Genomic DNA, 26,936 nt, shown 5'->3' on the forward strand with positions numbered 1-26,936 from the left:
AACTTGCAACTGATTCTTATTATTCATGGTACATATATTCTATAAAGTCACCACAAACACCGAATTAGTGAATTCTTTATTTTTTTTAACTTTTTTTATGTTTATTCATTTTTGAAAGACAGAGAGAGACAGAGCACAAGCAGAGGTGGGGCAGAGAGAAAGGGCGACACAGAATCTGAAGCAGGCTCCGGGCTCTGAGCTGTCAGCAACAGAGCCCGATGCGGGGCTCGAACTCATGAACCGCGAGATCATGACCCGAGCCGAAGTCGGACACTCAGACGACTGAGCCACCCAGGCGCCCCAAGTGAATTCTTAATTATGGCTTAGGTTCCTGTGAGCCTCTGGTTGCAACAATTTCTTTGACCAATCAAGAGATTGCCATATCTTATATATGTTTTGGTATATATATTGTTGACTTGTAACAGTGATCTCAAAGCCAACGACACTAATGTATACCTGAACGAAGCTTATTTAACACACATATTTCCTCTGGAAGGTATCTCATGGCCTTCTTGACTCAGGGACACTAGAAAGCACTTGTGCACTCTACTTGGGTGGAAAACGTAGCATTCAATAGACTACAGAAAGGATATTTAGTTACAGTATGAGAGCTGAACAAGGAAACAGAGTATCATCTCAGCTGGAAAGTGTGTATCAGGTGACTCAAACTGTCCACTGATCTGAGCATGTGTGTGAATGATTACAAAAGAGCCATGAGTATTGGTTTTGGGGTCACAAATAAGTTTTACTGACTAGAGAAGTCTGCAAGTACATAACCTGTGAATGATGAGGATCTATTGCATGCGATAAGAGACTTGTATCTAGGATATATAAAGAACACTTAGGATTCAATAAAAAGGACATATGATTCATTGTTTAAATAGGAAGAAAAAAGGCACTTCTGCAAAGACAGATATACAACTGGCCAGTAAGCACATGGACAGATGCCTAAGGTCAGTAGCTATTAGCAAAATGCAAATCAAACTACAAGATACTACTTGATTCATACGAAGATGAGTATGACAAAAAAAAAAAAAAAAAGTCAGGAAATAACAAGTTTGGGTGAAAATGTGTAGAGATTGGAACCCTCACAAATTGCTGGCATAAACGTAAATTGGGGCAGCCCGTTCAAAGAACTTTGGCCTTTCCTCAAAAGGTTATAGTCACCATATGACCCAACAATTCCATTTCTGGGTTTTATACCCCAAAGAAGTGAAAAAAATATGTATGTTCATACAAAAACCTGTATATGGACATTTATAGCAGCATTACTCATAATAACCAATAATCTGGAGAAACTATCCATCATCTGATGAAAAATAAAATGTAGCATATTCCCACAATGGAATTCTTCCACAATTAAAAAAATACTGAAACATGCTACAACATAGATGAACCTGGAAAATATCACGCTAAGGGAACGAAGTCGGTCATAAAAGATCATATGTTGTGTAATTCTACTTATATTAAATGTCCAGGGTAACAGAGATCTGTAGAAACAGAAATTTTGTGTTTTCTCAGAGCTGGGGAAGAGTAAATGGCAATGAGTACTCATGAGCATGGGATTTCTTTTTGAGATAAAAATCTTCTTGAAAAAAATTTTTAAAAAAAAATTTTGATATAAAAATATTCCAAAAACATGAATTGTACTGAGAGTTACACAATTCTGTGAAATACACTGAAAACCACTGGACTGTATCCTTGGAATAAATGGAATAGCACATGAATTCTAGCTCCAGCTGTTACAAATGTGTCTTTTTTAATGTTTATTTATTCCGAGAGAGAAAGATAAAGGTTGAGCAGGGGAGGGGCAGAGAGAGAGAGAGAGAGAGAGAGAGAGAGAGGGAAACAGAGAATCCCAAGCAGGCTCTGCGCTGTCAGCACAGAACCCAACACGGGGCTTGAACTCATGAACTGTGAGATCATGACCTGAGCTGAAATCAAGAGTTGGATGCTTAACTGACTGAGCCATCCAGGTGCCCCACAAATGTGTTTTTTTGATACAAATGCTTTCATTTTGCCCACAGCCACCAGAAAGTTTACGTCTCCTTGGCAAGTCCTTTCCTAGTCCCTTTACCTTCCTGGACTTGCATTCACCCCCCTCAAGCCTCATAAACAGTTTTATACAGAGGAAGTCAAAAGTTTCTTTTTCTCTCTCACATGCTTTATGTTTCTCTTAACCGTGAATGCACTTGGGAATGGAGTATTCGCCACATTATTACCTGTTTTGTTGATGATCAGTAATCCGGTGAGAGGATCACGTGGCTGTTGTCCAGGAGCCAGGAAGTACAAACGAGGAGAAAGTTCCCAAGTGTAGCTTTGTTGATACACTTTCATGGTGATGATCTCCGTGAGAAGAGGGCAAACTCCAAATCCGAGAATCAAGAGCCTACCCAGAAGAAAAGTGCCAGTGTGAATGCACAGTCATTTCTTAACCTTTAAAGCTGCCTGAGCAGATTAGAACGGGATACCATCAAGAATTTATGGAAATTCAACACAGAGCTCTCGGACTCTTTTCTTGAGTATTTTGCCCTTTGCCTACCCCTAAAATTACATTTTTTTAAAGGTTTATTCATTTTTCAGAGACAGAGAGAGACAAAGCGTGAGTGGGGGAGGGGCAGAGCGAGAGGGAGACCCAGAATCCAAAGCAGGCTCCAGGCTCTGAGCTGTCAGCACAGAGCCTGAAGTGAGCCTCGAACCCACAAACCGTGAGATGATGACCTGAGCCAAAGTCGGACCCTTAACGGACTGAAACACCCAGGCGCCCCTCCCACCTTATTTTTATTTTTTATTTTTCGATTGTCTTCTCTCGCTTTTACATCTTAGATTTGTTTTCTTAATGTATCGACCGAAAAAAACCCCCATGGCACTCTGACACTCACAGTGATAAAAGAGCTTTCCTTTCATGCTTTAATTTTAAGAAGCGAACCCTTGCGATCGCACAGATTTGCTGTCTCCAAAGAGCCATTCCGCCTATGGTCTGGCTTATCTCATTAAGCGAACTGAGAACTTGCTCTGTCTCAACAAGCGTCTCTGTATCTCCAGCTCTTTCTGACGGGGCTTCTCCCCACGTGGCAATATCTGCAAAATACGAAAAAACGCAATTCATAAAACTGGGCTCCGGTTGGACGTTATGGAGCCTACTGCATGTAGGAGCTTGTGTCGTCCACACTGCTAGAGTCTTCTGCGTAACTGTGGGCATTGTGTGGTGCTACTGGCAGCCGCCATGAGCGAGACACATGAATGGAAGTTTGATGCCTTGAACAAAAGGAGTAGAAAGGAGATCTTAGATCATTTGGCTACAGACAACACATTCAAGAGGTCAGGGCAAATACGCGAGATCGTAGCGTGCCTATAGGTGTCACTTGCAAGGGAAAAATAATCTCAGGTGTTCGCCTAGAGAAACAACCTACGAACTGACATGCTACAAACGGGATTAACCGTTAATTGTTGGCACTGGTGGGATTTCAAATCTGTTCGCACCACTGGAGGCTGCACTCTCGTATATGCCCTACAGTCTTTGGAGACTCAGGACGCCGTCCATTGTATGGTGTTAAAACAAGCCTGATATCCAACCTCAGAAAGCACGCACCCATAAATGTCCAACCACAGACAAAAACACACCATTCCAGTTACTATTGAAGAAGATGTAAAGATCTTATACAAGGTAGTGGTCAACAGTATATTAAAAGAATAATTCAGGGGCGCCTGGGTGGCGCGGTCGGTTAAGCGTCCGACTTCAGCCAGGTCACAATCTCGCGGTCCGTGAGTTCGAGCCCTGCGTCAGGCCTGGAGCCTGTTTCCGATTCTGTGTCTCCCTCTCTCTCTGCCCCTCCCCCGTTCATGCTCTGTCTCTCTCTGTCCCCCCCCCAAAAAAAGAATAATTTAGGGATCTCCTGCTTCCAAGAGACTGTCACCTCTCTTACCAAGAGAATATACCAGTTATTTTTAACCTATCAGATAAGAGCATAAAGAAAGTAAAAAAAAAAAAAAAATTTTTTTTTCCATAAAGGGAAGACTCATTCGGAGGGAGATGACACCCATGGCTCCTTTCATCCTAGGGGCATGGGAAAAGGAAAGAACCACTTTAGATATGAATAAGGAGAGGGCATTGAACAAACTCTTATGGTCACATATGGGCTGGTAGGACAGACTAGAGTCACGTGGTACTCAAGTCCCAAAATGAATTTACCAATCCTTTCCCATGAGAACTTCACCAAATACATGGGAACAGCACACCAAAGGCTGGAGATGGGAAGGAAAAGCTGAGAAAGATCCACGCTAAAGTGCAGAGACTCTTTACTTGTGGAAGACATCGGCAAGGTACATGGGGCCTTCCTCTGTGAAGGAAATCCACCAGGGGCTGGCTACAGGACACATGAGCAGAAAGAGATATGCTGAGGTAGAATGGATCTTGCCTGGGTACAATACACTGGCATGCTGACATCTGGGTGTAGGGTGGAAAGGTGGAGAGATCTCCCAAGGCATGGTAAGCCATGGTCAAGGATGGAGAGTCAGGTTGACTCCCCAGTAGCAGAAAAGCCGAAAACCCCCCAAAACAAGTAAACAAAAAGTGATAGCAAGCTGAAAATCAGGTAGGTATCATTTCTTGTTGAGAAATTTGGGGCTGTATAACAGAGGGAACTCTAGAATTTTGCCTGTGCTGGAATATGATCTATGTGTCAACAGCAATAACATCTAGGAAATCCACAAATGTTCGTACATCGAATGACGCATTTATAAATCACCAAGTACAGGAAAACCTTGGATTGCAAGTAACTTGTTTAGTGAGACAAGCAAACGTTTCCAATAAATTTTAACTTGATACATGAGTGGTGCCTTGCAGTACGAATACAATGTGGTGCCAAGCGTCACATGATCACAACTGAGCCAATGGTTCCTGAAATTCGCTTTGAAAGATGAGTGCTTTGGATTACAAGTACGTTACCGAAACAAATTATGCTCACAAACCAAAGTTTTACTGTATTTCAATAATGTCTCATCAAATAGGGGATATAATTAGAGATGTAAAAATTATTTAAGATAACTAAATAGAGATTTGAGTTGAAAAGTGCATGAACCAATTTTATTTTATTTTTATTTATTTATTAAAAAAATTTTTTTTCAACGTTTATTTATTTTTGGGACAGAGAGAGACAGAGCATGAACGGGGGAGGGGCAGAGAGAGAGGGAGACACAGAATGGGAAACAGGCTCCAGGCTCTGAGCCATCAGCCCAGAGCCTGACGCGGGGCTCGAACTCACGGACCACGAGATCGTGACCTGAGCTGAAGTCGGACGCTTAACTGACTGCGCCACCCAGGCGCCCCGTGAACCAATTTTAAAAGTTCACTGAAGGGGCCCCTGGGTGGGTCAGTTGGTTAAGCGTCCGACTTCGGCTCAGGCCGTGATCTCACAGTTTGTGAGTTTGAGCCCCACGTTGGGCTCTGTGCTGACGGCTCAGAGCCTGGAGCTTGCTTCGGATTCTGTGTCTCCCTCTCTCTCTCTGACCCTCCCCCGTTCATGCTCCGTCTCTCTCTGTCTCAAAAATAAACAACCATTAAAAAAAAGTTCACTGAAAAAAATAAAAGCTCCACAGATTTCTTTCGGCGGAAGAAAGAAATCAGTGAACATGACCCAAAAGAAGTGAGATAATTTAGTTTAAAGAACAGAAAGAAAACATAATGAAAAAAAAAAAGTCTCAGAGAAATGGGAGACACAATCAAGCATTCTAACATGCACGACCACATATACTGGGTTAATGGGAGTTCCAGATGCAGAGTTTAGAGAAAAAGGGTCAGAAATTATAGTTGAGAAAATAATGGCTAACAACTTCCCACATTGGATGAAAAACATTCACTACACATATAAGAAACTCACTAGACTCCCAGTGGGATAAATGTGAGATCGACACCTAAAGACATCACAGTCAAGGTGTCAAAAGCCAAGGACAAAAAAAAAAAAAAAAAAAAAAAAAGGATCTTGAAAGCAGCAGGGGGAAAAAACAAGTTATCGCCCACAAGATATTCTCTGTAAAATCTAAAGCTGGCTTCTCATCAGAAACCAGGGAGGCCATATTCAGAATGCTTGAAGAGAGGGATTTCACCTAAATACATTTAAAATAAATTTAATAAATTTAAAATAAATAAAATAAATGTGCTGACAGCTCAGAGGCTGGAGCCTGCTTCGGATTCTGTGTCTCCCTCTCTCTGCTCCTCCCTTGCTGATGCTCTGTCTCTCTTTCTCTCTCAAAAATAAATAAACATTGGGGCGCCTGGGTGGCTCAGTCGGTTAAGCGTCCACTTCGGCTCAGGTCACGATCTCGCGGTCCGTGAGTTCGAGCCCTGCGTCAGGCTCTGGGCTGACCGCTCGGAGCCTGGAGCCTGTTTCGGATTCTGTGTCTCCCTCTCTCTCTGCCCTTCCCCCACTCACACTCTATCTCTCTCTGTCTCTCAGAAATGAATAAATGTAAAAAAAAAAAAAATTTAAAAAAACATTAAAAACAAAGTTTTAAAAAATAATACATGTTTTGTCTGAAATTGCTCTTGGGAAATGGGATGAAGGCAGCAGTGAGCCTTGGATAGAAGAAAATGGGCCAGATATAATAATAAGGCAATATTGGCAGGAAAGGTATAATGTGACAGGAATGCAGTCTGGCTCCATATATCCTTGCCTAGGAAAGGCCTTGATCATCACGGAACCCCACATTTCGTAATCACATCTATGTAACAGTGTTTTACGGAAACATATACTGCCCTAGGTGCTGTGAACACCTTGACATGATCAGTCACGCATTTCATTTACCTGATTCATCAACAGCTGATTTTCCTTCTAGTTTCAGGAACACTTCGTTCAAGGTTGTCATGGAAACACCATAATTCTCGATTCCAAGGCCAGGACACCTATCCAGATCCTCGTAAAGTGCTAAAGAACACGTACAGTAGCAAATCAAAACTATGAAAATCACAAGGGAACTGAAGACAACTTTTCATGCGAAAAGGTACAAAGGTATGAAATTAAAACTATACATTTAAAAGCTAACATTTCATAGTAAGTACTTACTCTTCAAATACTGTATTTTAAAATGTATATATTTAAAAAAAATTTTTTTTTTAACCTTTATTTATTTTTTTGGCACAGACAACGGACGGGAGAGAGTCAGACAGAGCGGCAGGCACAGAATCCGAAACAGGCTCCGAGCGACGGGCACGGAGCCTGACGTGGGGCTCGAACTCACAGACCGCGAGACATCGACCTGAGATACAGTCAGACGCGCAACCAACTGAGCCACCCAGGCGCCCCTTAAAATGTATATTGTGACAGCTCATATATTAACCTCCTTTGATCAAATAATAATTTATATTCATTTATATTTATGTTAAAATTTCATTTTAGGGGTGCCCAGGTTGGTCAGTTGAGCTGACTTTGGCTCAGGTCATGATCTCGTGGTTTTTGAGTTCGAGCCCCGGCGTTGGGCTCTGTGCTGACAGCTCAGAGCCTGGAAGGAGCCTGCTTCAAATCCTGTGTCTCCCTCTCTCTGTGCCCCTCCGCTGTTCATGCTCTGCCTCTCTTTCTCTCTCTCTCTCAAAACTAAACAAACATTTAAAAAATTAAAAAAAAAATTTTAAGTTTGTTTTTAACTTAATTATGGTAACTTTTAACATTTAATGAACAGGGGAACTTCGGGTTTTTTCAACTCTAATTAACTGAAGACTCTTTTCAGGGCCATTTGTGCTTTAGCCAACAAAACGGAGAGAACTAATTATTTGAGGATTGGTACGACGGTACAGAACCTTCTTCAGTTCCAAAAAACTATATTAAAGGAAGGACACGAATAATAAATCTTTTATTTTTTTTTTTAATTTTTTTTATTTCTGCTTTTGACTGTGGAAGACAATCACAAGATGTCATCGAGAACGCAGAATGGACTCAGGGCATCTTGTCGTAGTGGGAAACTGGAGGTCGGTGCCTCCTCCAGCGATGCTCTGTCCCTGCACCCTTTAGTTCGTTGACCAAAGCCACTTTTGCATCATCCACTGTTCTTAATATAATGAACACTGTCTCTGCCTGTCTGGATCTGAATAATAGCAGATAATTAAATGAAGCCTGAATTGAAACCTAATTTTAAATCCTAGCAGGATTACAGAAGTCCTGAGCCTTCCACCTACAGTTTCTCCCTGGGCAAAAGGAGAAGTTAAAAGCTTTCTGTCTTGACCAGAGTTGTATGTATGGAAGGGCAGGAAAGAGGTGAGATTCAAACTGCTAATGAGTGGTTTGTGTCATTCTTCACTTTCCCTAAAATTGGACAAACCTCCTCCAAATTGTAACGACTGTGAAAACACATCAATCAGGATTTGATTAACATCTCGCCCCATGGCTCTTAGGAACGTCTGTGCTGTCGCCATAAAATGTATATGTGAATGACTTCGTGGGGTTAATCTATGTGTCTGTTAACCACACGTATGGCCCAGTTAATTTCTTCCACCATCCAGTGTGGCCCTCCTAGAGGGCCTCTCTACCAGGGAGCAGGTTTTCTGAATGACATATATAATAAGTACACTTTTTCTTTCTGTTTTAATTCAACTTGTTATGTTGAGCTCATTTTAGATTCCCAAGCAGTTGTAAAAAAAACAATACAGAGAGATCTGTACCCTTCACTCCGTGTCCCCCAACGGTAATATCTTAAAAAGCCACAGTACAATGATCACAACCACCCTAGTGAAAATACAATCAAGATACAGCACATTTCCAGGGTGCCTGGGGGGGCTCCGTTGGTTAAGTGTCCGACTCTCGGTTTTGGCTCAGGTCATGATCTCACGGTTCGCGGGTTTGAGCCGCACGTCAGGCCCTGTCTGCACTGACGGTGCAGAGCCTGCTTGGGATTCTCTCTCTCTCCCCCCCTCTCTCTCTGCCCCTCCCCTGCTCGTGCTCGATATCTCTCCCTCTCAAAATAAATAAATAGACATTTAAGAAAAAGATACAGAATATTCCCATCCCCACAAAGATCATGCTACCCATTTATAGCTGCAACCATCTCTCCTGATTCCGTCTTTTCCCAACCCTATGGCAACTATTAATCCCTTCTCTATTTTTATAATTCTGCTATTTCAAGAACGTTCTACAAACTGAGTCATAGTATGTTTTCATTTAGGATTGGCTATTTCCACTGAGGATGATTCTCTGAATATTCATCCAGGTTGTTGCATATGCCAGTCGGTGGCTTGTTCCTTTTTACTGCTGAGTGGCAATGCAATGTCACGACAGTTCTAGAATTGAACCCTTTACTTGTTAAAGGGCATCTGGGTGGTTTCGGCTGCTGTCTGTTCCAGATAAAGCTGCTATAAACATTCACGTACAGGGGTTCTGTGTGCATATGTTTTCATGGCTTGAAGATTTTCCTCTTATTTATTTTTAAAACATTTTATGGCTTTACATTTTCCTTTTAAGTCCATGATTTATATTAAGCTGATTTCTATCTAAGGTAGAAGATTTATTTATTTATTTATTTTATTTTATTTATTTTTTTTTCAACGTTTATTTATTTTTGGGACAGAGAGAGACAGAGCATGAACGGGGGAGGGGCAGAGAGAGAGGGAGACACAGAATCGGAAACAGGCTCCAGGCTCTGAGCCATCAGCCCAGAGCCCGACGCGGGGCTCGAACTCACGGACCGTGAGATCGTGACCTGGCTGAAGTCGGACGCTTAACCGACTGCGCCACCCAGGCGCCCCTAAGGTAGAAGATTTAGATAAAGGTTCACGTTTATGCCTGTGGGTCCACGTGTTCCATTTGTTGAAAAGGTTATCTTTCCTCCATTGAATTGCTTTTCCACTTCTGTCGAAAATTGGCCTGGCGTATCTCTGTGGGTCTGTTTCTGGATTCTCTATTCCGTTCTGTCTACGTGTCTATCACTCCGCCAATATCACACAAACCTGATTATTATAGTTTACGTGGTGCCATTACTCACTCTCTGGCTCAGCACAGACAAAAACCACAGCTGCCTGCTTCAAAAGAGTTGATGGCAGCCCTCTGAATCTCTGACCAGGCTGATCGCTGGTGTCCCCTTTCCTGCAGAAAGCCAGCCTGTGAAGCCTGGGAGAGGTGCCCGCTTTACGTAATGTGCAGGCATCCACACAGAGTGTGAAGGAAGAGGAGACATCAGTGGGAGATGCCCCCAACAAAGAAACAAGACAAACTTCCAGAAACAGACCTTCGTAAATGAAGCTTTATGATTTACCCGACAAAGAATTCAAAATGGCGGTCCTAAAGTAAACTTTTATGTATTGGCATAAAAACCCCAAAGCTATCACAAAAATCCTGTCGAGAACGAAAAGGACCAATCACGGGGCTGTTTAACGTAATGGCTAAGCCAGACGTTTTCAACCACTTGTGTTCATTCACAGTTACGAACACTAGAAGATTCTGCTATGCACCACAGAAGGAATGAACGACTTAAAGAGTTCCCTAGAATGCCCAGACATTGCAATGCAACTACTGAAATATAATATTTCTTACAATCGATAAAATCATCCAACCACTGTCTTCTTCTTTGCATCATGTTTCAAATGCCTGAACACATTGTAAGCTCTCAATATATGCTGTAAGAATTATCATTATGATTATAAATATTATTTACACGTTTCATTTCACAGTGTGCTTACCTGGAAATTTACTTGTTCTTTCCAAGGGCAATGTGTAGACAAGTTTTCCTTCACTTTCGGCTGATAATTTGGCATCGGGGATGTGCTGTTTAACCAGCGATGTTATTTTTTCCTGAACACACATTTCATTCAACTGCAAACTGGTGTTTGAAAAATAAAAAAGAAAGATATATGTTATTTGACACAGTCTTCAATAGCATGAAGAAAATGACTTCTATGCAAGAGATAGGCCATTCAAACATGAAATAAAGGGGAAAAAATCTCAGATTGTATAAATGTAATAGGAGAAGGCAGAGGGAGCTAATCAGAACCACTGGTCAGGTTATTTAGAGATGATGCCCAGAACAAGTTAATATTGACTTAAGTCCTTAAAAGGAGAACAGTGGCAGAGTAGAGACAGCAGGGACACAGCAGGACTACACAAAGTGGAAAATGGTGAAGATTTTTCAAAGGGAGTTTAATTTGGCTGAATAGGATTACTGTATTGGGAAAACAGAAGGGAATTTTGATAGGCAGGGACAAAACAGTTTCCGTTCTTCAACTGGCTCTTCCATACAAATTTATTAAGTTCTTAGTATGTGACAAAAAACTTCCCTAAATGCTGAGGGTGTACAGCGGTGAATAAAAACGCTGCCCTGTTCTTACGGAGTTTACTGTCGGGTGGGGAGACAGGGAGAAAACAAGTCAACAAACAGAAAAATAAATGATTAGTAGTAAATGCGGTAGGAGTAAATGCTCTGAAGGAAATGGGGCACAGACAGAAATGAATTGTGGACGAATGTGGGTGTGAGTCGTTGAGATCACTAATTTTTGCTCTCTTTGCAGTGTTAACCCCAGAACTTTGACCAAGAACACAGAATCATAGAGAAGAACAGTCTAGCCATTAAAAAATACCATGGGTAGTTCCGTAATGTAGAAAAACAAAAACATATGAATCCAGGTTTTAAAGTATACAATAGACAAATACCAGTAGTGACTTGCCTTCTAAACTCGGTTTTGCCGTTTGAAGTGTGCTGCTTGCCCTATCTGGACAGTCTGCTCATTAGCAAAATGGAATAATGATTCCTGATGTTTAAGGCTGTCCGAAGAACTGGGTAATAGTGATGCCTGTACTTAGTAAGTCCTTTAAACAAGGCTTTTTTAGGGGCACCTTGGTGGCTCAGTCGGTTGAGCATCCAACTCTTGATTTCGGCTGAGGTCACGGTCTCACGGTTTGTGGGTTTGAGCCCCGCACCAAGTTCTGCGCTGACGGCACGGAGCCTGCTTGGGCTTCTGTTTCTCCTCTCTGCCCCTCACCTGCCTGTATTCGCTCTATCTCAACATAAACAAATAAACTTTCTTTTTAAAAAAATGGCTACTTTATTTGATCAAATGCTTACATAGAAACTACGCCTACTGGTGCGTATTAAGAACAAATGAGAATCCCTTTCATTTTTAGAGGCAGTGAAACTCACTGAGAGAATGAAGCAAAAAAAAACCCAAAAACTAAATAACACCCCCCAAATCGTAACTGTTCTCCATGGTGCTGCTGCCCCCTGAAATAAAAACAATGTAATAGATACTTCTTGGTTACTTACAACAACTTGTGCTGGGCACCAGAGAGGACTGAGGGAGCAGAAAATGTACCCTCCTCGGGGGGCCTATAGCTTAGAAATGGAGGGCAGTAGGCTCGTTTCTGAAAACGGAATACGTGGTAAATGTTTTAGGCTTTGCGGCCAGTGGGTCTCTACTGCAAATCTTCAACATTGCTGCTGCAATGTGGAAGCAGGCCACGGGCGATACCTCAATACCCGGGGATGCAGGGATCCTGACCAGCGTTTTTTACTTAGAGAACACGTTCTGTTTCGATGCTCTGTACGAGGCGCGACGTCGTTTGCTCGTCTCTGACCTTTACTTGCAACTGGGAATTGTTATGCCCACTTGGTAAGCGAGGAAACAGAGTTGCAGAGAGCTTAATTCATTTCCAAGAAGCAACTCAAACAATGTGCCTGGAGAAATGAAACACCGGGACGACACACGGAGCTGGAAGATTAGCAAAAGCTACACGAGACAGCATTCAAATAACTCCATAGGACGAAAACAGGCGGGAATCGACCCAAGAAAACTGCCAGCCTCTGGAAATAACCTCGGACAAGGGGAAATGTAGGTCACGACAGGCGCGTGCAATGAACAATGTGTATTTCTTTCTTTTTTTCTTGAGAGACAGGGAGAGAACAGGAGCGGGGGAGGGGCAGAGGGAGGCAGAGAGAAAATCTTAAGCAGGCTCCATCCACCCTCAGTGCCGTGCCGGACATGGGGCTCGATCCCACGACCGTGAGATCAGTCTGAGCCAAAATAAAGAGTCAGACACTCAACCAACTGAGCCACCCAGGCGCCCTGCATATTTAATTTTTAACTAAAGGCGAGTAATATGGAAGTCACAATAGGGTGGGCCACACCAGTTTCATATGACAGCAAAATTTGGATTATGATAGATAAAATGGAGCCATTAATGTTTTTTTTTGTTTCTTGTGTCATATACATATATATATATATATATATATATATATATATATATATATAATTTAAGTTACAGATGCCATAAGTTAGAGTTATACTTTTGACAAACCGACCAATTCACGAATAAAGAAACATTAATTTAAAATACAGATCTGGATATTAGCCTTCAAAGCTAAAAATATCCAGATTCCATTCCTGGCTCTCTCACTTACGAACCCAGGGGCACTCTACGTTTATTTGTAGAATAAAAATAGCAATAGTTTCTATCTCAAAAAACTCAAGATTTAAATAAAACGATGGTACGCATCTTCTCTCTGAATGACTCCATCAACCCCAGTTGATTGAAAATAATGATAAAAATAAAATGAAGAGGACGGAGAGAAGAGGAAGCACACGAACAGCCCCGCTGAGAGATCAAGTAGAAGCAAGGAGCCGACTCAAGAAACGATGTTAACATGTGGGTGAGGGGGAGAAGGGTGGATAATACCACGTGTCAGCCGTGAAAGTTCCTTCAATCCAAACCTTCCTTAACAGCGTGCTGTGGATGGATTTTCTATCACATTTATCTCGGCTTTTTTGTTATCTTGTATTTTCAGTCTCTAAAATCTACCCGTCAACCTCTCTCCTATATACAGACCAATTCCATATATGTGTGTAAATACCTCCACATATGCACATGCAAATATCGGTGTGGGACAAATAAAGCGTTTCACCTGTGCTGTAATGTATTCATTCCATCAAACATCGTGCTTACATCATGTGCCTTTCTCAGTTTCCCAGCCTCCTCATGTGGCTCTACCTTAAGTGATATCCAATGCCCCATTTCTTCTTGAGGAACAGAGAAGAGCCTGCACACTTCAGCTTCCCGCTGGAGAGAAACACTTTCCGATCTGAAAAGCAAGAAGCAAAGAAGAAAGTTTCGTAAGAAGTCGTCCACTCTTTCCCACTCTATGATTCTACTCTAATTTAGGAGCTTCCACATTTTCTTTATTGTGTGTGTTTGAAGTTTATTTATTTATTTGTTTGTTGGTTTGTTGGTTTAGAGAGCATGGGAGTGACAGCAAGAGAGGGAGAGAATCCCAAGCAGGTTCCACGCTGTTAGAGCAGAGCCTGAAGCAGGGTTTGACCTCATGAACCGTGAGATCATGACCTGCGCTGAAATCAAGAGTCGGACGCTTAACGGACTGAGCCACCCAGGCACCCCTGCATTTTCAAATACAGCGCTTCATAAAAACTCATTGAAACAGGCACACTTTAATCTTACTTGTAGACTTTAGCCTACTGTTTTGCCATCTAACCACTCCGGGAGGTTATGTGGATACGTCTTCTAATATAGACTGTTGTTGCACTATCTATTTTAACGGACCAAACCATTATTCGAATATGTCAAGTCAGTGTACCTTAACTTTGAGTAAAAGGATTAAGGTATTAGAATACAGACTCTCACTTCACAATAATTGAGTTTCCTGGCAGATGATGCCCTTGTAACATCAAATGATAGAAAATTCTAGGAGACACACGGAAAAGGTTGGGAGTGAGACTCGTCGGGCCCAGTTCATATCATTACCAGCTGTTCGGATTGCTAGGTACAACTAGATGACCAGATTATAAAACACAGCGGCTCAGGATACAAATCCATATTTCCCAAGTCTCATAAAGACCTCACGATGACACTTAAAGGAAATCGGCAGTTACCAGCCAGGATGTCAGCCTCATCCATGAACTGGGTACTAAAGAGGACCACACGGTCTGCTTTCCACTCCTTCAGGAGGTTCCACACAAGGTGCCTTGAAAAGGGATCCAGTCCCGCAGTTGGTTCGTCCAATAGGAAAACCTACCGAGGAGGGATGTATATAAAGTGTGTTTACAGTAAAGCACAGTTCTTCCAGAAAACACGCAGAAACCACATGACTTACATATTTAAAAGGATATGGTAGTTAAGATTTTGTTCTTATATTTCATGTTCTATCATCAATCCCTTGGCACAGATGTCCTTTTGCAAATAAAAGGTTTGAACCACTACCAAAGTTTCATTTTTGAAATTTTGAATTCATCTCCAAATTTAGTCTGACTTACTTACCTGAGGATCTCCTAAAATGGCAATCGCAAAGCTGAGTTTTCTTTTCTGTCCGCCACTTAAGTTTTGAGCAAGGACGTTCTGGATGTTTTTCATCTCCAACTCCAGCAAAACTCTTTGTATCTAACCGAATAAGAAGCTTTATGTCACAAATCAAGATTTTGTTTCTTTTCTTGTTAAATTTGAAAACGCAAGGCTGGGGGCGCCTGGGTGGCTCAGTCGGTTAAGCATCCGACTTCAGCTCAGGTCACGATCTCACGGTCCGTGAGTTCGAGCCCCGCGCCGGGCTCTGGGCTGACGGCCCGGAGCCTGGAGCCTGCTTCCGATTCTGTGTCTCCCTCTCTCTCTGACCCTCCCCCGTTCATGCTCTGTCTCTCTCTGTCTCAAAAATAAATAAAACATTAAAAAAAAAAAAAAAAAAGAAAACGCAAGGCTGTAAGGTGTAATGGCTGAAAGCATGGAACCTGAGGCAGGCTGCCTGGATTTGAATACCACTCCACTTTAACTAGCTGCATAATCTTGATCGTGAACCTCAGTTTCCACATGTATAAAATGGGGATGGTAACAGTACTTATTTCTGAGAGTGGTTGTGAGGAATCAGCCAATTATTCTCTTTGAAGTTAAGGATACTGCTTGGCACACTGGAAGTTACACATAAATATTAGATGTTATCTAAGTTCGATTTCGTCGAACACTTATACGTGATTTGCACCAATATAATTTAATGAAAGCATAAAGAACTCAGTACAAATAGAGTTCACAATCTCTTTTTGACCCCTACATTAATTCTAACATGTTTCTGTACCTCTTTGTCCAGTTCATGCGGCCGAATTCCTTTTATTTTAGCAAACAGCCTGAGATTTTCCTTCACGGTGAGGAAATCAAAGTGCACGTTGGATTGCGGACAAATCCCAGTGAGCTTGCTGATATTATCGAGGTCAGCCATGTCTGAAAGCTTATTATTATAAATGGTGACTGAACCTGTAATAAAGGCTAAGAGTTAATATCAGAGGAATGCTTGAATTGAGATCTTTCTAGACAGACTCTTAATTATAGAGAACAAACTGATGGTTACCAGAGGGGAGGTGGGGGGGGGTGGGTGAAACAGGTGATGGGGATTCAGGGGTGCAGCTGCCGTAAGGAGTACTGGGTGTTGTATGAAGTGTCGAATCACTATATTGTATACCTGAAACTCACTTTACACTGTATGTGAACTAACTGGAAATGAAACAAAAACTTAAGAAAAGGAAGATCTATCTAGATGAAAAATCACTATATATTTATCAATTACATTTTAGATACACGATTTTCTCTCCAAGGTTTATATAACGTAGGCATTATGAACTTCTGTTTTGGTCGTGTGGTATACTGGAAGAAAACAGAAAGTCCCATCTGCAGCTTTATCATCAAGATGTTATCTATTTTTCCACCCTTCACATTTAGGCTTGGCGATATAATAAACGATCTTAGGAAATGTGATCCAGGCAGAGGCTGTGAATTTGCCTCCACCCTGGGATGTATTTGCCCTCTCTTGGCTTCTGGGCTCATGGACCCCCGGCTGAAGAATCCTGACCAGACTCCTGGAAGATGAAAGTCCGTGTAAACAGAGAAGAGCAGCATTCTTAACTGAAGCCCCACATACGTGGGTGAGGCTATGCCAAAACATCCGGCACCAGACAACTCAGTCCAGGCGGAAACACGAGCCAGTCAACCCACTGAATCGTGAGAAATGATAAAACATCTTTATATTAAGCCATTCATTTTGAGGATGCTTGTTATGCAGCAAAAGCTAACAGGTACAAGTTCGAATGCCAAAGGGTAACTTATGATCAAGAAACTGATTCTCACGAAAGACTCAAATTTCATATATGTATCAATCCAGTATCGCATACCTCTGTAGACTAACACTATGAACTAACTTCCATTTGTCCACAGTTATTTGTGTTTGTGATTAACGATCAGAAGGACTTTATAGTAAGAGCTGATATCTATATATATACATCGACCTGACTTTGGGAAAAACCTCTTACCTTTGGTGGGAACTGAGAGCCCACTAAGAATGTTTAACAGTGTTGATTTCCCGGCTCCACTGTGACCAAGTATTGCAGTGATCTGGCCTTCATATATGTCTAATACCAGACCTAGATAGAAAAAAGAAAGGAAAAAAGAATGGGAGAAAGGAAGGAAGGGAAAAAAGTAGGGCGACAGGAAGGAAGATAAAATTACAAACAAAACTATATTATGGAACTAATGGACTGCCTTTTTATTTCCTTGAATGGCCATGTTTTCTAAATATGAATGCTCTGGGTTGTCACATTCAAAATAAAAATAATAAAACACGCATTTGGAAGTTTACAGGTCTACCCTGTTCTGAAATTTTGAAATTACTTGGTTTCACAGCAGGAAACATGTCTCATACTCCTAGGTTTATTGACATTGCCCGGCATAAAGTAGATGGATGTGAATATTTATGGACTAAACAACAGATTAATCATTCAGTCGATCACTATGTGACTAATGTTCCTTTGAGATACATTGCTTTTTTGTTTGCACAGCAGAAGAATATATAATCCCTGCAACAGTTTTGGAATTACAGAAGAAACGTTTGGATTTGTAGGAAAAAAAAAAAACCCAGGATTTCCTTACAGTACCTCAGTATTACACAATACATCTTTCAAGTACATACATTCTAACGTATCATCAATCTTTTTTCTAACTTTTATGCAAAGTAATGTATTAGAAGGGAAATTTTATCGTGTGGCTCAAATGACTCATTACTTTTTTTTTTTTTTTACATTTTATTTATTTTTGAGACAGAGAGAGACAGAGCGCGAGTAAGGGAGGGGCAGAGAGAGGGAGACACAGAATCCGAAGCAGGCTCCAGGCTCTGAGCTGTCAGCACAGAGCCCGACGCAGGGCTCGAACCCATGAACCGTGAGATCGTGACCTGAGCCGAAGTCAGTTGCTTAACCGACTGAGCCACCCCGGGCGCCCCTCAAATGACTCATTTCAAATCTGAAATGCCACCAGTGATTGCCCACCACCACCACCACAACCAACAAAATTGAATTAAAAGGAGGAAATCAGTATCAACATTATAACGAAGCGTTCTTCTTTTCTTACCCTTCAAAGCCTCTATTTTACCCGACTTTCCTTTAAATTCTTTGGTAACATTTCTGATTCTGGAAAAACAAAAAAGAAAAGAAAATATATTTCAAGGTGTGACAATTTTCTTCAGCTTGTCATTCTTGGTTTGGTTGCTGGGACTGGATGAATCTTATCTTCAGGGTACAAGAAGGTATGAGATTTCACCCTCATAAAGTCATGCTTGTGTGAGAGAGAATCGGCTAGAATACTGCTTCCCAGTCCGGGCTGCACATGAGCCTCACCTGATCAGTTTTATACATTTACCTATGCTTGGATCTCATTACCAGTCCTTCTGATTTCAAAGATTAGGGTATGGCCCGACATTAGTACTGAAAGCAGGGATCATCTCTAAACTGCAAAGCCAAGGAAGCTAGACCGACAGGTAACATGGGCATCTGATACTGAAAGGTTCATTATGCAATACTGGCACAGGTTATGGGTATCTTTGGTTATCTTGAGTCAAGGTCTCCAGGAGTAGGTTAAGAGGCACAAGGGTGGAGGAAGGAAGACAGGCAAAGATTGTAACAGTGATGGCATGGGTTTTACAGTCTTATACAGAATTTAGTAGCTGTTGCCTTAGTCAACGTACTTGTTCCAGGTAAGTTTCAGCTTTTGCAACCTCAAACTTTTGAGTGTTTTAGGGTTGTGGTGGAGGTTGAGTAACATAGTTCATCTTGTATGCATTGTGCTTGGTTCATGGTAAACGGTCAATAAGCATAAAATGATATTGGTTAGATTATGTTGATTATGATAATAGGAAGGAATACAATCAACATATTCTGGGTGCTATTACAGATCTGGAATGCTAGGCACTTTATCTGTTTTATTCTATTGGGTAGTAAATATATAATCCATCAACTAAATCAAATTTATGTTTCTTATTGTATCATCTACTATTCTTCAAGTGACTCAGGTTCCATTCATATTGAATTGTTTGATTAGCTTCTTCATCTCTATTTTCACCCCATTTACTATCACTCCATAGCACTTTTAGTTGGGTGAGATGCTAAAGAGATAGAAGAAATACAAAAAGAAATTGAATAAAGATTAAACAAATAGAAAACAGATTAAATTAAGCAGATTAAAGAAAGCCATTGCTCTGCTCCCTCCCAGCCGCTCTGCTGGAAGTTCAACCCAGCTTAAACCATAGGACAGACGTAAGGATAGAAGAAAAAAATGGAACAGGCTGAAATAAAAACTGGAACAGGTTCTAGAAGCTCTGTAGGCTGAGGTCATCTGAGACCATTCACAAAGGACTGACAGGTGGGGGGTCACTGATGGACGAGTAAGATGTGAACAGTCAGGGATCTGGAGGACTCTCTTCCTATTTTCTTATTTGGAAAGAAAAGTTGCTAGCACCAAGCAAAACACACATTTGGAATGAAGACGTGCAGGACACTCTAAGGCACATCTTCCTCAATTCTCCTTGGGTCTATCTCCAGATCCTTTCTCCCTACCTCTCCCCTATTCTTTCATTCTCTTTGAAAAGGCAATACGTAGAAGAGGAAAGAAGTTAAAACAAGAAAAAAGAACAGAGAAGAACACAAGGAGTATAAAAAATGAGGTAGGGCAAAGTGTGAATAAATGAGACCGGGCAAAGAAATGGGACAGGCTACGGATGGAGGGGAGAAACAACAGATAAAAGATGGAGAATACAGGCAGGGTTTTCATTGAATTATTTTTGTTGGTGCAATCTAAATTCGAATTTATTAATTTTTTAAGTTTATTTACTTATTTTTTGAGAGAGAGAGAGAGAGAGAGAGAGCGTGCATGCACACTAGCATGAGTGTAGGGGGGGGGGCAGAGAGAGGAAGAGAGAGAATCCCAAGCAGGTTCCACGCTCAGCACGGAGCCCAACGCGAGGCTTGAACTGAGGAACTGTGAGATCATGACCTGGGCTGAAATCAAGAGTCAGACGCTTAACCAACTGAGCCACCCAGGCGCCCCCTGTTAGTATTTAATGTAAAAGCCAACGATATAAGATAAAAAGGGTTAAACGTGAACTGGGAAATGACGAAGGTAGCATGGAGGTTAGGTCGGAGCCGTCTAGAGGGCACAGAAGAGAACTGTGCTTGCTTTAGGTGCTGTTAGTGTCTCGGTCTTGGCCCTGTTCATTTGCATCCTTGTTACCTGATGGCTTCTTTGCCATGGAATTCTGGAGACACTGGCTCAAAAGAGTCATTAGATGAAGGATCAGAACGTATTTCATCTTCAAGGGCCACACAATCAGCTTTTGGTTGCCGTGACCAGTAGGAAGACTTCAGGAAAAACAAGGGGGGATATTGATGTCCGTATTTATCTACATGGCCAGGAGACAATTAAATCTTGGGTCAGTCATCAGTTTAAGGGAAAGAGTCGCCCTAATAAGGCAGAGCAATAGGACCCCTTTGCCCATAAACCTGAACGTGTCATCAACACAGGTAATGAACATATTTTCCTTGACATGTGTAGTTTCGTCAGGAGAAAAAAAATCACCAAGATGTCTCTATTATGATCATTGTTCCCATCAGAGGATTTGAAAAAGTCCAGGAGGAATTTAAGTAAATGTGAGGACTTTTCTTAATCCCCAGAAAGCCAGACACTAGAATACAAATGCGAGATATGCTAAGCATCCTGAGTGCTACGTTAGGAGTCCAGGTATCGTGCCCCCCACGCCCCCCACAAAGGGAGAAGAGACTCGGAAGCCACTACTGGATACGAATATTCCGGGAGAAAACAGAACAGGATTATAGGAATTAACGAAAATAGGGGACACGCTGTAAGAAAGGGCGAGAAAAGGGGCAAAACAATTTACTGAAATTTAACAGAGTGGAATTTTTCAAAAAGCTACTTTGGGGTTATCCTCTATTTCATCCCCAGATAATAACTTTCCTCTGAAGCAAATTTACTATGCACGAACCTCTTTCTGGAAATTAATCCACGGTGTATTTGCATTCAATGATCACCTCTGTTTCCCTACGTGTTAGGAGACATTATGAAATACAAAAATTGTATTTCCCTAATATTCTGCAAGTGACCTCCAGTGTAATGATGATGGGCTGTCAAATTATGTGTACTTTTCACGTGTTGTCATTCATTCATTCATTCAATATTGACCGAACACTCTCTATTCACCTGCCATTTGATATATAATTAATCGTATCTCTTTCCTTTGATTAGGAAATCTAACCAACGAAAGCACGTAGCTGTACTGGGTTCCTTCTACCACCAGATTTACCATTACAGAATTCTGTCATTTTAGCCAGTTAGTTTTCCTTTCTCTCATTCATATTTCTTATCTTTAAAAGAATTTTGAACAAAGTCACCATTTGGATTCAGGCTTACATTCAGGCTTAATGAATGATGATGCAAATAATTCTAACCATATAACAAATGTTTTAGCCAAAATTGTAGATCCTGGCATCTACTATTCTGGACTCTTCTAAAGGGCAGAGACAGTTATTGTTATTAAGGGATTATCTAAGCGCAACAACATGATCAATTCACTGCCTCAAGACGTTTCTCTGCACCTTTGCCCTCCTTCTTTCCCCTTTGTCCCTTTGTACAAGTGATTAATCCTGGCCTTTTTAAAAGAGAGAGACAGCGCATGCGGGGGAGGGGCAGAGAGAGGGAGAGAGAGAATCCCAAGCAGGCCCCTCACTGTTAGTGCAGAGCCCGACACGGGGCTCGAACCCATGAAACCACGAGATCATGACCTGAGCCCAAATTAAGAGTTGGACGCTTAACTTACTGAGCCTCCCAGGCAACCCCGTTGACTTTTTAAAAACCTATTCGATGTGTTGATTTCATCAGTAACTTTCATAATTTTTGCAGCTTTATTGAAGTATGATTGACAAATAAAAATTGTATACATATACAATGTGATGTTTTGATATATGCATACATTGTGAGGTATTACCACCATCGAGCTAATTAACATATCATCACCTCACATGGTGATCATTTTTTCTACGTGCGTGCGTGTGTGTGTGTGTGTGTGTGTGTCCTGAAAATACTTGAGACCTATTATCTTAGCAAATTCCAAGCATACAATACATTATTATTAACTACAGTCACCACACTGTATGTTAGGTGTCCAGAACTTAGTCATGTTATACCTGAGAGTTTGTACCCCGTGACTATCATCTCCCATTCCTCCTACTCCCCCAGCCCTCGGTAACCATCATTCTATTCTCTGGTACCATTCTTTTGACTTCTTTAGATGTCACGTATAAATTAGATCCTGCAGTGTTTGTCTTTCTGTGTCTGCTTTCTTTCACCAAGCATAATGTCCTCCATAAGGTTCATCCACGTTGCTGCAAATGGCAGAATTTCCTTCTTTCCTAAAGACTTAAATAAGATTCCCTATATCTCACATTTTCTTTATCCATTCCCCCGCTGATGGATACTTAGGTTGTTTCCATATCTTGGTTACTGTGAATCATGGCCACAATGTACGCAGGAGTGCAGAGAGTGATTTTCTTTCCTTTGGATATGTAACCACAAGTGGGAATGCTGGATTATGTGGGGTGAAGAAAGCCTTGGCATTCGGTTTTGAACAGCAGATGCACAGGTACAAGACACAAACCCCGCCTGTGACTGACTATAAAAGGAGGGAGAAGAAAATGAGCTAGCATTTCGACCCCAACTATTTATGAGTCCCTTGTGTGCGTCAGATACTGGGGTGGGTGCTTTGCTGCCTCTGTGAATAACACAGATCATTGCTTTTATGAACTCATATTCTTTTAACTTGCAAGGTGATAAAAATTAAAATTTACGACCTACTGACTTCCCTATTGTGACACTCTGGGCAGATTTTTAAAAATATAGATGCCCTGGTCCCACCACTGGCGAACTGAATCAGAATCTCTCAGAGTTGAATTGTGCTTGGTATTTTTAAAGTTCTCCAGGTCCTTTTTACATACAGCCAGGGCTAAGAACTGCTGAGCTAAGTGAGTATCACGCCAGACCCATTTAGGAAATAGCTTTCTAAGCAAGTCTTTAAAAAGAAACCAACTATAAGCTTAAACCATAGTGGAGTTCAAAGATCAGTGATCCTATAAACAAAATTTAAGCTGTAGTTCTGACCAGTCAAGTAGCAAGAAATAACTAATTGGGCCATTGGCAATGACCTTGTTTATTTCCTTCCTGTTGATGCCCCAAATAGTTTTTCAAATATAAATAACACGTGTGTTAGGAGATTTGTTTTAGGAAACAATGTTCGTTGTGTCACTACTCACTTGGCAAAATTTTCTCAAAATAAATCGTCAGTGCCATATAGAGGAAAAGATCAAAAGCCAACATGAAATTTGTTGCTACGATCAGATTTGAATAGTCTGATGGATCAGGAAATGCATTAGAATTCAAGTCATTCTCCAAACGTAAGAGCTGAAAATTAAAAAGAAATTAATTTAAGGAACTTAGGTTGATGATAAATTTTGAACAGTTCAGTTTGGCAGAAATATAAAATAGCTACTTTTTGCCCTATCCTGGGAGTTCAAAGTTGAATGAAACTGCATACGTTAAAATTCTCAAATCTTTGGAAGGCATAGGCATGTGACCAAGTATAACGAAATTTAGTAATTACTGTGATTCAACTATGTACCAAGTGAAAATGGAGCATTAGGAGGAGGAAGGGAAGTATGGGAAAAAATGACATTTGAGCTTAACCTTAGATAAATTTTTACAAATAGGACAAAAGTATGGTCTGCTCGAAAATTACTACATAAGAAGGAGTTCATGCTCTTGGGGAAAAAAAAAAAAAAGAAACCCACACAAAAAAATTGGTGTGTTTAAGGAGAACCAGTGGAAAAAGTGGGCTTGTCTATAATGTTCAAGTTAATGGGTCTTCTATAATTAATAATCCTTTCCTTAAGAATTATGTATGTAATGATCAACATTGCCATTTAATTGGAGGGACAGCAAAGTGAGTTCACGGTGAGAATCAGATAAAGACAAAGGACATTTGATGAACAGAAACGTAATTCACTGGTCAATTCATGTATTTTCAAGAGGTTTTTAACTTTTAATTTTCTTTTACATGGTGCTTTGGACCATCAATCACTAAGCTATTCAATTACTAAGTCAAAGTACAAACTGGAATAATGATTTAGACTTAGATTTGCAGCATCAGATACATATTTAATTAATAGTCAAAGGAAATGCTTTAGATTGTTGTCTTTAATGAATTATATATTGATCTTCCATTTTTTCACTCACCAAATGGCTTATTTTGCTGAGCTCAGTGTATCCAAAGCTTTACAAGTTCACCTTTGCAATTTCCAAGTGTTGTGCACTGGGGCTTTAAATCTTACAATGCTCATCATAGAGACGATGATAGACAACTGAATTCCAGAGGGGAAAGATGCTTAGGAAATGCCATCAATAAACAATCAGACTGTTTCTCACCTGGGCCATTCCAAGTGTGAAGGCAAAGGGGCTCAGAAAACTTAAAATCCACTCCAAGGATGTCGGAAGGTGCCTGTACAATGCCGTGAATCCCAAACTCCCCCAAAAGACGGTAAGAAGGAACACGATCAGACCAGTGAGGAAAGATTTCTTTATCAAGACGCTCATGAGAAAAGCCAAAGCTATCTAAAATGAGAGAAGATCCATTTGCTTGATATTTCTCTAAGGATTATCATTAGCATAACAAAATAAAGGATTTAATACACAAAATTAGAGTTACATCTTTTTTGTCTATAATACAAAACTATTCTCTACAAATCGCGCTATATACTGGCACTACAAAACACTATAGATCACATATATAGATGTTCTCAGGCAAATAGCAGACAATGATGAAAAGGGATATGGAGAATAATTAACCTAATTGGAAACCAACACTTGATCCTTAGGGTCAGAGTTGAATGGAAAGCAATTTAATTCACCAACTCACCAGAGACAGTCCATAGAGGAAAAAAAGGATAAAGATCGCCACGAAGCCAGTCAGAATGACAAACTGGACAGATTTTATAACAAGTGCCAAGAAAAGCGCCATAATGAAGATGGAGACAGCATAGAGTAAACCCCAGGAGAGCCTAATGTGGAAACAAGATTTTATTTTAGTATTTCCTGTTTCATTGAAAGGAGGACCGGGGATCGATTCTAACATTATTCATTGATTCACTCATTCTTTCAGTAGATATTTATTGAGTTTTAGGATATGTAAATACAAGGAAAATGTGTTGGGAAGAATTCTTTAGGAATTAGGAATATTCGTCTTCCTAAAAATTAATTTCATAAATACACACCCATAAATACATGCACACACACGTAGCATTGTGGAGAAAGGGAGAAAATAGTCTTCCAATCTGATTGATTTTGGTTCAAACATTTTTCTCTGCTGTACTCATACTCTGTGACCTCGGGCAAACTTTGTAACCCCTCATTGTTTTGTTATTGCTCTGGACAATAGGAATAATATTACAGTATTAGATCAATGAAGTCATGTCTATGTGGGACCCTGTCCTAGTACAGAGTAACCCCTCCATGCATCTCAGATCTTTTTTTTTTTTAGTTTTAGTTTATTTATTTACTTTGAGAAAGAGAGGGAGAGACAGAATCCCAAGCAGGTTCCGCGTTGTCAGCACAGAACCCAACACGGGGCTTGAACTCATGAACCGTGAGATCATGACCTGACCCGAAATCAGGAGCTGGATGCTTAACTGACTGAGCCACCCAGGCGCCCTGAATCTCAGATCTTTTCTCCTCTCTGGGGCCTGTCTAGGGGTGAGGAGCTTTATGAATTTCCTCAGAGTTAAAAAAAATTCCTCCTATGTGTAGTGCTGTCACTTTCTCTTTTTGCGGAAGCTTTCTTCTTTCTCTGGATGCGTACACCAAAAAGTCTACATACTTGGTCTCTAACTCCATCCATTTACTGTTAGGATAGTTCACTTTCCTTTCTTCAATTCTTTTCTCACGTGGATTAATATTCTTTGAAGGAGGGGCGCCTGGGTGGCGCAGTCGGTTAAGCGTCCGACTTCAGCCAGGTCACGATCTCGCGGTCCGTGAGTTCGAGCCCCGCGTCGGGCTCTGGGCTGATGGCTCGGAGCCTGGAGCCTGTTTCCGATTCTGTGTCTCCCTCTCTCTCTGCCCCTCCCCCGTTCATGCTCTGTCTCTCTCTGTCCCAAAAATAAATAAACGTTGAAAAAAAAATTAAAAAAAAATATTCTTTGAAGGATATAATGAAATAATGAAAGACAAAGATAGCAGCAAAACCAAAAAAATAATAGCCCACACATACAGCAATTACTCCATGCTGGACCGTGTTTTACAAACTTAGCAAGTATCGAATCACGTTATGCCCACCACAGCTCTACGCAGAAACACCATTATTTATTTCCTTCATTTTATACACAAAGAACTTACTGAACAAAGATGTCAAGTAACTATGTTTCAAGTCCAGGCATCGGGCTCTAGAGTCATTAGATTTCACTGCTTGGCCATACTTCCCTCCAATATTAACTCAATAAAGAGTTCAATAGGGGTGCCTGGGTGGCTCGGTTAAGCATCAGACTCTTGGTTTCGGCTCAGGTCATCATCTCACGGTATGGAGTTCAAGCCCGGCATCAG

At 41.0% G+C, this 26,936-nt stretch overlaps 1 protein-coding gene across 7 annotated transcripts in view; it reads right to left on the minus strand.

The window, feature by feature from the left end:
- The window catches only part of LOC123603977 (ABC-type organic anion transporter ABCA8-like), a 95,582-nt gene that overhangs the window by 27,864 nt on the left and 40,782 nt on the right, over positions 1-26,936 (minus strand). For 6 of the 7 annotated variants that reach the window (XR_006715150.1, XM_045489547.1, XM_045489546.1 and 3 more), the window contains 14 exons: positions 25,261-25,402; positions 24,771-24,956; positions 23,603-23,750; positions 20,514-20,682; positions 18,360-18,418; positions 17,267-17,377; positions 16,042-16,217; positions 15,240-15,359; positions 14,855-14,993; positions 13,959-14,049; positions 10,661-10,800; positions 6,804-6,923; positions 2,883-3,081; positions 2,223-2,389 (listed from right to left, as the gene is read on the minus strand). Coding sequence is in view for 6 of the 7 variants with exons in the window: in XM_045489547.1 (XP_045345503.1) it covers positions 2,223-2,389; positions 2,883-3,081; positions 6,804-6,923; positions 10,661-10,800; positions 13,959-14,049; positions 14,855-14,993; positions 15,240-15,359; positions 16,042-16,217; positions 17,267-17,377; positions 18,360-18,418; positions 20,514-20,682; positions 23,603-23,750; positions 24,771-24,956; positions 25,261-25,402 (1,967 nt within the window). In the remaining variant the exon portion in view is untranslated. The remainder of the gene's footprint in view (positions 1-2,222; positions 2,390-2,882; positions 3,082-6,803; positions 6,924-10,660; positions 10,801-13,958; positions 14,050-14,854; positions 14,994-15,239; positions 15,360-16,041; positions 16,218-17,266; positions 17,378-18,359; positions 18,419-20,513; positions 20,683-23,602; positions 23,751-24,770; positions 24,957-25,260; positions 25,403-26,936) is intronic. The other variant, XM_045489550.1, reaches the window with a different exon arrangement.

Source organism: Leopardus geoffroyi, chromosome E1, assembly GCF_018350155.1.
Source record: "Leopardus geoffroyi isolate Oge1 chromosome E1, O.geoffroyi_Oge1_pat1.0, whole genome shotgun sequence".
NCBI lineage: Eukaryota > Metazoa > Chordata > Mammalia > Carnivora > Felidae > Leopardus > Leopardus geoffroyi.